This window comes from Puma concolor, chromosome A2, assembly GCF_028749965.1.
Source record: "Puma concolor isolate L17-30 chromosome A2, mPumCon1.1.hap2, whole genome shotgun sequence".
NCBI lineage: Eukaryota > Metazoa > Chordata > Mammalia > Carnivora > Felidae > Puma > Puma concolor.
The window spans coordinates 168,246,630-168,257,077 of NC_141668.1; the positions used below are offsets into that span (position 1 = coordinate 168,246,630).

The 10,448-nt window shown below is 63.3% G+C and overlaps 2 protein-coding genes across 4 annotated transcripts; one reads left to right on the forward strand and one right to left on the reverse strand.

Moving 5' to 3' along the window:
• Positions 1-944: 944 nt before the first annotated feature.
• Positions 945-5,268, reverse strand: HSD11B1L (hydroxysteroid 11-beta dehydrogenase 1 like). Of its 2 annotated transcripts, none has more exons than XM_086699364.1 (8): positions 5,015-5,268; positions 3,104-3,199; positions 2,890-3,020; positions 2,354-2,465; positions 1,933-2,024; positions 1,663-1,756; positions 1,368-1,494; positions 945-1,288 (listed from the first exon to the last, which is right to left on the reverse strand). In XM_086699364.1, exons 1-8 carry the CDS (start codon positions 5,034-5,036, stop codon positions 1,093-1,095), a joined length of 870 nt encoding a protein of 289 aa, XP_086555490.1. In that variant the 5' UTR covers positions 5,037-5,268; the 3' UTR covers positions 945-1,092. The 2 variants fall into 2 exon arrangements, with proteins under 2 accessions (XP_086555490.1, XP_086555489.1); XM_086699363.1 differs by having other exon boundaries at positions 1,368-1,533.
• Positions 5,269-5,348: 80 nt separating this feature from the next.
• On the forward strand, positions 5,349-7,319 carry MICOS13 (mitochondrial contact site and cristae organizing system subunit 13). 2 transcript variants are annotated; one of them, XM_025916346.2, is made up of 4 exons: positions 5,349-5,519; positions 6,251-6,428; positions 6,644-6,695; positions 7,082-7,319. In XM_025916346.2, the coding sequence occupies exons 1-4, from the start codon at positions 5,491-5,493 to the stop codon at positions 7,177-7,179; spliced, it is 357 nt and encodes a 118-aa protein (XP_025772131.1). In that variant the 5' UTR covers positions 5,349-5,490; the 3' UTR covers positions 7,180-7,319. The 2 variants fall into 2 exon arrangements, with proteins under 2 accessions (XP_025772131.1, XP_086555491.1); XM_086699365.1 differs by having other exon boundaries at positions 6,251-6,359.
• The last annotated feature ends 3,129 nt before the right edge of the window (positions 7,320-10,448 follow it).

Genomic DNA, 10,448 nt, shown 5'->3' on the forward strand with positions numbered 1-10,448 from the left:
TTTGTTCTGTAGTTTTTATTTGTATAGTTGCTTTTTCCTTATGCAAGTGCACTAATTTATCATTTTAGGGAGAGGAGGCGTCACGTTTTCACTAACTGATACAAATATCAGTGATGTGCAGGTAGAGAATCCCAGCTCCTGCCACCCACGTCCAGCCTCTCTCTAAGCACCTTCCCTTCCCTATGAAATGGGAACAGTGGCAACACCAGCTTCAGATTGTGATGATGCCATGAGATCAGCGATGCCAAGGGCTTAGTGCCTGATACACATTATCATTATTGCTGCGCAACCCCTGGACTTGATGCTGCAAATAAAACCTCTGTGCCAGTCAGTACTCTTCTTTTCACCCGTGACTTGCTAGGCAAGGGCTGCCTCTCGCTCGGCCTCCATTTCTCCCCTCTAAAATAGGGTTGACAAGTCTGGTCCCCATACACAAACTCCTCTTGACCCACCTGCCACCTGCAAACTGGAAGGACCAAGCAATTTGAACACACATGTGCAAGGGTAGAAGGATTTTTATAATGAAACAGGAGGCTGGGTCCAGCCCAGAACACCGTCTTTCCCTCCTCCCCCCACCTCAGAACCCATCAGCAGGTGGACAGTTTCAAGGTTGTCCCTTGCTTGGGGCAACGGTAGGGGAATGCTCCAAAACTGAGTGGAAAGAAGAGATCGGGGCTGCAGAGGATCCAGGTGGGAGATGGACAGGGTTCCCAGGGTGGCTCAGGGGTGGTGTGCCCTGTTTCACACGGCCAGGGCCGTGGCGAAAGTCACATCACCTCTCTGAGCCTCAGTTTTCTCGTCTGCAAAACGGAAGCAGCAACCATGTCATCAGTGGTGGCCCGGAAGGCTGAGGTCATGACTTCCAGGTCACTGACAGGGTGCCTGGCACACGATCAGCACTTGCACACCGGGAGTGGTGACCGTGTTTCCAGGTGCTGGTAGTATTTCTCGGTTTTCCTTTTCTGTCTTGGTGACTCTGTCTTGAGCCACGGCCACCGTCTCCGAGGTGTCTCGGTTCGTGTCCCGGCTCCGGGACGGCTGGATAGAGGGTTCCCCTCTCTGGGAAGCTGAAGGGGTGCCACCCGCAGCAGCTCAGGCAGCAGCGGCAGCGGTGACGTTGAGCTCCTGGCGGATGAACCAGGCCCTCGGGTGCGGCAGCCATCCCCGGAGCAGACAGAGCAGGCGGAAGCGCCATGGGTAGAAGACGCCAGGGGCGCGTGTGGCGCCGCCGCGGATCACGGCCAGGGCCGCCTTGGGCCCTGGGGCCGCCTTGGCCCTCGTGACGCCCCTGGGGACAGGAGGGTGCGGTGGAAACTGCGGCTGGGCGGCCCCTCACTGCCCCTGCCCCTGATGGCCCCGGGCCTCACCTGACTCCCTCGGCGGGGGAGGCGCGATCCCGGAGGCCCAGGACACACATCGTGATGGCCACGTTCACGTCCTGCACGTCTAGCTCCCGCCGCAGAGAGCCGAAGAAGCCGTCCAGAGCGAACTTGGCTGCCGAGTACGGGCGGGAGAAGGATGTGGGCACCTGGCCTAGGAGGGCGGGAGGGCAGCAGCTGAGTGACCACCGCCGCTCCCCCTCCTCCAGGGGGCCTTCCTGCCCTGGGGCTCGGCCGCATCGAGCCCTGTGGCCTCCCGACTCTCCGCCCCGCGTGCACGCACCGAGCAGCGAGGACACGACCACCAGAGAGCCTTTGCTGTCCGTCAGGCTGGGCAGCGCCAACGAAGTCAGCTGCACGTAACTCACAAAGTTCACCTGGAGGTGGCGACGGCGAGTCACCGAGCCGCGGAGAAACTCGAGCCCGGAAGGGGCGGGGCTTTGAGGCGTGGGCGGGGCCTCGGGCGGGGGGCAGGGCCTGCGGTGGGGATTTAGGAGGGGGTGGAGTCTGGGGATTGGAGGGACGGGGCGCTGGCCGCGGAGGGGCGGAGCACCTGCATGAGCCAGCGTGTCGCCTGGACGCTCCTGGACCGCGAGCCTGCCGGGGTGGCGCCGAGGTGGTTCAGCACGAGGTAGTCCAGTCCTCCTGGCCCGGAGAGGCCCATCAGCAAGGAGCTAGTCCTTGAGGCTCCGCCCCTGGGCCCTAAGAGACCCCGCCCCTAGCGCCGTCGCCTTAAACTAGCGACGCCTCGGCCAGAGCGCCGACCCAGTGAATTCGGCCCCGGGTGGCGCCCCGCCTAATAGCAAAGAGACCGGGCCCTCCTCCCTGCATCCTGCCAGGCTTCGTCCCTGATCCAATAAGGCCCGGTCCAGAGTTCCAGCCCCTGGCCACGCCCCGGACCCCGTAAACCTCCACCCACCGACTACCACGGCCCCACCCCATTCGGGTCTTGCCCCGAAGGCCCCGCCCCTCACCCAGCTTGTCCAGCGCGAACTGCACCACGCTCTCGGGCACCTCAGGGGAGGCCATGTCCGCAGCGATGTAGAAGACCTTGGGAGCGCCCAGCTTCCGGCAGTTCCCTACCACCTGGGGGGGCCAGAGCTGCCCGTGGGCCCGTCCACCCCAGCCGGCCCCCACCCCCACCCCCCGCCACCTGCTAGGCCACTGGGGCCCCAGCCTAAAGCCCCCTCCCCTACTCCGAGCTTCAACATCCGCCATCATTCATTCTCAATTCTCAGCGCGGGCTGTGGACACTACCCATCCGCCCACTGACTGAGGAACCCTCCCGGATTTACCCCCGCTGTTTCACTGTACCAACCCAACACCATAACCCACGAGAAGGTACTTTTATTGTCTCCGGTTTGCAAATGAGGAAACTGAGGCACAGCGGTTAACCAACTGGCCTCAGGTCACACAGGAAGCCTGGACCGTTGCAAGGATTTCAGGAAGCCCGGGCCCCGCTTTCCACCCACGCGCACCCGGCCATCAAACGGGAAATGGGATGTCTCACCTTCTGCAGGAGGGCCTCCGTGTGGGCAGTGAGCACCAGGTGGGAGCCCAGGCGGGCGTAGTGATATGCCAGTTCCTCCCCGACGCCCGCACTGGCCCCTGTCAGCAGCACGCGGGCTCCCTGGAGGCTGGCTGGCAGTGTGGGGGGGGGTGGTCAACCCTGGGGGTGCACCGGACAGCTGGCCAGATCCCTCCCTCCCCCACCAGGCACTCACCAGGGTCAAAGTTGTCATCCCAGTAATACGAGAAGAACAGGGCTCCCAGCCCGGTGAAGAGCAGTACCTTCATGGCCCTCCCCGGGGCTGCAGGGGCTGCGGCGGGAGAGAGGGTGGCGGGCACAGGCCTGGCTGACAGCCGCACCTGTCCAGGTCACCAGGCTACACAGCTGCCCTGCTCCAGTCCCCTCGCCTCTTCTGGGCTTTCACCCTCCCCCCAGCGGCCAAGTCACGTCTTGCCTCGCCCTGCTCAATATCCTTGAGGGTCAGAGGACCAGCCCCTCTTGCTCACGCTGCCGGTTGCCACACCTGCCTCCTCACTGTTCCTCAGAACCAGCCAGTCTCCATCCTGCCCGAGGGCCTTTGCACTGGCTGTGCCCTCTGCCCCGAATGCTCTCCCCAAATATAACCCAACGAGTTGCTCTCCCGCTTCTTTCAAGTCAGAGCAAAACTGATCTCCCCCTAGACTGTGGACTCCATGAGGCAGGAAAGAAACGGAAACCTGTTTCTGCTTTGTTCACTCTTGGGTCCTCAATGCCCCACACTGTGCCAGACACTCAGCGGGTACTCAAGAGGCACCAGATGGACACTGAGTGACAGGAGGAACATTGCGGGTAGGAGCTGGGGGAGCTGGAAGGAGTCTTAGGCCTGGGCTGGAGACGCAAGAACCTATGCCATCAGGGTTAAGATGTGACGTCAGCTGTGGGAGTGAATTTACTCGTTCCAGGGAGAAGGTGAAAGAGAAACAGGTCAAGTGTTTAATGTTTGGCGGGGGGGCGGGGGGGGGGGTCATGCATTTCCCCCCAGGGAAAGGCACAGGTCCATCCCATCTTGGGGTTTCAATCCTTCAAACTCAGGAGGACAAGAGAGGGGATTTCCAGAACTGAGAAATGGTGGGGTTGGGGTGTCCTCAGACCTTCACTAGATCCAGCCATCAGTCCTTTGCCCCCACCCCAAAGTTGCAGCTGCCCCCCGCCCCGGGCTCCCCCATCTTCATACGCCCTCCCTTCCCCCCTCCCCCCCTTTCAGGCAGCCAAAGGGATCTTTGTCCAAAGAAGTCTGATGTTCCGCTTCTTGCTCCAAACCCTCCGAGGGCTCACCACTGACCCCACAGAGACCAAGATCTTAACCTCAGCCCACAATGCCCAGCGGGTCGGGCCCTGGCCCGCCTGTCCATTCTCCTCTTCCACCATTCCCGTCTATGAACCTCCCTCAGTTCTCAGAAAAGTGAACTCCTCGCTCGCCCTTCCCCAGTCGCGGCAGCCACCCCACCTCTCCTCACTTCCAGGGAAAGGCTATGAAGCGCCTCAACCTGGCCCTTAACCTGACCCTCTTCCGACACTGGCCCTGACCACAGCAGCCACGCAGGGGGAGGTGGGGTCGGCTGGGTGGATGGGTGGATGGATGGATGGATGGATGGATGGATGGATGAAGCAGTCGGCCTGCGATGGGGGACGAATAGGGGGAACCAGACGATCGCAGAACGTACTGGTCCCCTGACCTCCCTGGGCCTCAGTTTCCCCTCTGGACAAAAAGGACGTGGGCCGTGTTGCGCGCTCCCAACCTCGCACTTACCCACTCGGGCCTCAGTTTCTCCCCGCGGTGCAGAGGGCCTGGGGTCCCGGCCAGGGAACGAGGCGCGCGCCCCTCGGACCTCCCTAAGTGGTCGCGTCCGGCCGGGCCCCCGACCACTCCCCCTCCCGTAGGGCCCGAGTCACGTGACACCGAGCCCACCTCCTCAGGGGGAGGGGCCTGGACCCGGAGACTTAGCGCCCGGGCGTTGCCGGGCAACGGCCAAGGGCCAGGCTAGCCCCCTCCCAGTCGTGGTCCTGGTCCCGCCCCCTGGACGAAAGCCCCACCCCCGACCCAGATCACGTGGCCGAGGGCCAGCTTCCCTCACACAATTCCGACCTCTCGTTGCCGTGACGACCATCTCACTGGCACACTCTTCCTGGGCCTGGGCCCTTATGCCCCCGCGCGGGCGCGGGTGGATCTCCCGGGCTCCGACATCTTCTTGGGTCACGCTCCGGCCTCATTCTAGACGCCGGACACCTGTTTCCCCCTCACGCCCCCGGGACCGTGCCAGGCGGGACTACATTTCCCAGGAGTCTTTGCGGCCAGGCGAGCCATCCGGCGCCTCACGGGGCCCTGCTGACTCCATTTCCCAGGCAGCTTTGCGGCCCCCGGGCTCTGAAGATCACACTTCTCAGAATCGTTTCGCTGTAGGGCCGCCGTCCCCCTCCGGAGTCTCCGAGCCTTCGAGCGACTTCGACTCCCGGAGGCCTTTGCGGCCGACTAGGGTGACTACGTTTCCCAGAGGCCTCTGCGGCGCCGCCACCGGAAGCGGCGAACGAGTCGAGTGTCCTTGCGCGCGGAGCCGAGGGACCATGGTGCCCCGAGTGTGGTCGCTGATGAGGTGCGTGGGGCCGCCGGGCGGGCTCGGAGCCCCCGAAAAAGTCCCCGCCTGTGGGCACCCCCTCCGGTTTGCTCCCGATTGGATCTTCGAATTCCGTGGTGTCAGGTCCCCCATCGCCCAGATGGGGAAACTGAGGTTCAGGCGGGGAGGGGCTTCCCGAGATCTCCTGTCGCCTCCTTCCCGCGTCCCAGCGAACCCTTGCCTCCTGATTGTCTGTGTCCGAGACCCCTCGGAGCCTCAGTTGCCTCCTCTGTAAGGTGGGAATGCCGCACGCGCTGTTTCAGGAAGTTAACTCGTGCCCAGAGCGACGTATGACATACAAGAAATGACCGGGGTCCCTTGGAAGCCCCTCGAGGGTCGCGCTCGGGTCGTGCCTCCCGGGGCTGGAAGACAGGAAGTCAGGGGTCTTAAGTCTTCACCATTCCCTGCTCTGTGCGGGATCACGCGTGATCCACGGTCCCCCTCCGGGACTTAGTTTCCCAGGTAAACGGGGCCGAGTAGCTCCGCTTTGCAGGGTAAATTGAGTACAACACTCAATGGGCGTAGTAGGCGTCAGGCAAGCCTCTGCGCTTCCAAAGTGCCTTCCGCTGCCCGGCTTCAGGTGTGGCGCTCTGAGGACTGTGGCAGCCCCGGGAGTCCAACTCCTCCCCACAGTGGGCCTGGAGCCCCGAGGGTGGCCACTGGCGTCCCATGAGCTACTGAGCTGCTGTCCTTCCCTTCTCTGCCTGCAGGTTCCTCATCAAGGGCAGTGTGGCCGGGGGTGCCGTCTACCTGGTGTATGACCAGGAGCTGCTGGGGCCAAGTGACAAGAGCCAGGCTGTCCTCCAGAAGGCAGAGGAGGTAGTCCCCCCAGCCCTGTACCAGTTCAGCCAGTACGTGTGTGAGCAGACAGGTCTGAAGATACCCCAGGTACCCTGGGACTGGGAGTGAGGCTGAGGCTTGGGGGTGGGGGCCGTGGGGGGGAGTGCGGTGTCAGTTCTGGGGTGGCTTTTGGTCCCTGGTCCCTCCAGCACTGCGTGGTGTTCTCTGCAGTGGGCTTTGTGCTGCTTTCCGCTGCCTCCGGAGGGGGCTGAGGCTCCTGGGCCCTCCCCTTTTCACCCGCCCCTTCTCCCCTCTCTTCCCAGCTCCCAGCCCCTCCAAAGTTTAACTTTCACATCCGCGACTCCTGGAATTCAGGTAGGCCCCGGTCCCTGGGCTTGGGGGTGGCGGCCCCTGATACCCCAGTCAGCACCCCCTGCCCCCATTTCCTGGCCCTTCCTCTCCATCGTTCTCCTTCCTGCTCTGTGCACCCCCTGCAGATCTAAGCGAGGACAAGGGGTGGAGATTTCAGGGGGGTGGGAGCAAGATAGAGCCTCCGTTGAAGACAGGTCACTTTGGAGCTCACCGTGTGACTTCAGACAAGGCGAGGCCCTGCCCCATCTCTGCCTCAGTTTCCCCGTGTGGAACTGACCAGGCTGGAACTGGGGCCTCTCAAAGCCTTGCGGAGCTAGGGTTTCCGGGGGGAGCGGGGAAGCGGTGGCTGAGCCCTGTGGCTGAAGGCACTGGGCCCTCCCTCCCCACAGGCATCATTAAGGTGATGTCGGCTCTGTCGGCGGCCCCCTCCAAGGCTTGCGAGTACTCCAGGGAGGGCTGGGACTACCTGAAGGAGCGAATCAAGTAGCCTGTCAGAGGAGGCCACCTGCCCCAGCCAGGAACAGGGGCAGGGATGCCATAGAGCTGGAGACTCCAGACTGGGACTGAGACCCCACGCCAAGGGCAGCTCCCGGCCTTGCTGGCCCAATAAAGGACTTTGGAAGTGTTCCCGACCCGTGTGCTTGCCCTAGGGGCTTGGGGTGGCCCGGCTGGTGCCAGAGTGCAGGGACCTGGGCTTCTGGTGCCTAGCGGCTCGTCAGAGCTTAACTTTGACCACAGGCATTGGTTCACCCCTTTGCTGTCTGGGCCCTGCCCTCTGAGTCCCCAGCCTGGTGTGGGGGTTGAGAGCCGACGCTTGGCCCTGGTGCTCTGTAGGCAGTGCTCCGGGCCCAGGAATGAGCAAGTGCTGATGGCCCGCCCAGGTTGGGGGTCTCAGTTTGCGGAGGGCTGAGCCCCTGGTGGGGCGGTCTGGAGGTGGGGACTCGGCAGAGTGAGCAGAATTCATCTGTCTCCGTGGCCGGGAGCTCGTGTGGCCGCCCAATCTCTGACTGGCTCAGCTCACTGATCACCCGTGTCTAGTCTAGTCCTGGCCCTCCCTTGCCTGCTTTCCACCCTCAATCCCCCATGGTCTGGGGATTCCTGGGGACCGCAGGCTTCACGGTCATTGCAGTGGAGGGGGGCTCCCCGGCCCACAGAGGTCCTGCCTTCCCAGCGTCCCCTGCTCCCCTGGGAAGCCTTTCTGCCCTGGATCAGCTGCCTGGTGACCTGAGTGTTCTTCCCCACCCGGCGGGACAAGAGGGCGGACCCTTGAAAATACTCCCAGCCCCGAGGGCATCCCACCATGATGGCAGCGGGAGGAAACCTGTGCCCCAGACGGGCAATAGGCCGTGGGCTTGGGTGGGAGGCAGAGACTGGCCCGGGCTGCTGCTCCAGGAGCGGAGACCAGGCCTGGGTAATGGTGCCCTGAGCTGGGATGGGATTCCCCCGTGCCTGAGAGTTGTGGGAGTTCTGTTGCTTGGTCTAGTGGTCGGGCTCCCCTAGGCCCATGAGCAAGGAGAGGACGGCGGTTACACGTGAGGAAAGCAGAGACCAGAAGCCACGACGTTCTGCAGGCCCTTCGGGGATGAGAAGCTGGCGCAGGTCCACGGGAGGTGTGGGGAGGGGTGAGGTAGGGGATGGGTGGCCTGGCCTGCTGCGTTTGGGGAGGGAGAGCCCAAAGTGACCTGCCACTCTGCTTTCCAGGGACAGTGTAGGTGGGCCCCCCGTGGCCAGTGGGCCCCTCCCATCCTGCCTGGGCCGTGGCAGGGGTAGGAGCAAGTCTAGGGCAAGGGCAGGACGAGTGGGGCCGGGGAACATCCCTGATCCTTGGGACCTCCCAGGAGGGAGCAGGCCCAGGTTCAGAGGTGAGCCCGGTAACGCACCCTAGCCTGACCCCCCCCCCCATCCACGGAGCCCTTCTACAGGGAAGGAAGCAGATGGGGGGGCCCATCGTACAGATGGAGAGACCCGCGTGCGTGGCTGGGTCCAAGCCCTGCTCCTTCTGCCTGGAGCCCAGGTAGTAGGTAGTTAGCTTACGCCCTCCCCTGGGCACAGGATTTCCAGTTGCCTCACTCCCATGACCCAATCCTGGGCCTTTGAAAACTGGAGGGTTTGTGGGGCGCCTGGGTGACGCCGTCGGTTAAGCGTCCAACTCTTGATTTCAGCTCAGGTCACGATTTCGTGGTTCGTGAGTTCAAGCCCCACGTCGGGCTCTGCGCTGACAGGGTGGAGCCTGCTTGGGATGCTCACTCTCTCTCTTTGTCTCTCCGTCTCTCTGTCTCTGCCCCTCCCCTACTCTCTCAAAATAAACTTAAAAAAAAAAAAATGGCCTTTGAAAACTGGAGGGTTTGTGCTCAGGGCACGCGAAGCTAGGGCTGTAGCACGTGTCACGTGAGGCTCCTTGCGTCCTCACGACCCTCCCGTTACCGTCACCACCATTTCCCAAGGAGGGGCAGACCTGGAGGGAGAGAGGCCTGCCAGGGCCACCCTGCCGTGCTCTTGAATAACTCCTAGCGGAGCACATAGGAAGGGAAACCAGCCTTTGGAGGCAGGTCGTTAATGAGCCACCCTGGGAACGTGCTCGGCCCTTCCGGGGCCCCTCACCTCCGTCCAGGCAGCTGAGTCCCGCAGGTCCATCGAGTTCTGGGCTTTGGGCAGCGTCTCTGCCGGCTGGCATCAGTAGGGCTGGTCACGGGAGCGACTGCCGTCCCTGCGGGACGCACCCGTGTCAGGTGGGGAGGGGGCCGTGAAGCGGGGGCTCCGAAAAGGCGGAGGTGGCCTGGGGCGGCCTGGGTGGGCAGGAAGGGCTTGAGGAAGCACCCGGTCACCCCCACGGCTGCGCACAGCCGGGCCCAGGGCAGCTGAGGAAACGGGCTGAGGCGGATGCACCTGTTAAGAGAGCGCAGAGCAAGCGGGGCTGGGTCATCTGACGGAGGAGATCCGATACCCCCAGGGCGCCGCCGCTCCGGCTGCTTGAGGCCCCCCAGGCTCCCAGCAGCCCTGGGGGGATGGCCCACAAGGTTCCCCAAGCCTGAGGTTTCCGTCTACCCTGTTGGCCCCCCGCCAGCTTTCCCTGCTTGCCTGGATGGCTCTTGTGTTCCGGGGCACGATGGGGGGCGTCCGCCGAAACAAGCTCTGGTGTGCACCCACAGCCTGGGCCAGGGGTCAGCCGGCTGCTGGCCCCCTGCTCACACGGACCCAGCCACCAGCCTGCAGACTGGGGCGCCATTCGTGACTCCGCCATCCCCTCGTGCAGCCAGACCCAAACTCCTGTCCCCTTGTATCTGTCACCAGTGCCAAGACCACCTCCCTGGTCTTCCCACCTGCCCCTTCAATCTGTTTCCCAATGTCCCAAGATCGGGTCACTGCCCTACTCAGAAACCTTCTATGGCTCCCTGCTGCCCTCCCCTTGAGCCCAGACTCCTCAAAGGGCTGTTTGCTACAACACAGCTGGTTTTCACCACAGCCCTCCTGCCACCCTTCCTCCGGACTCCTACTCATCCTGCCCACATACAGCTCGGCCTCTGCCTCCTCCGGGAAGTCTGCCCTGATCCCTCCTTCCCACCCCTGGGCTGAGTCTGGGCCTCGTGACCGCCCTGTGGGTGTCCCATCATGGCACTTACCGCTTCGGGGCCGCGTCTCCCCAGCTCAGCATCTCATGTGCTTGGGACCAGCCTGGGCACCGTAGGTGTCGAGCAGCACCCCCCCCCCCCCCAAATACCCGCAGACCCTGTCTCCTCAGTCCCGACAGCCACAGGC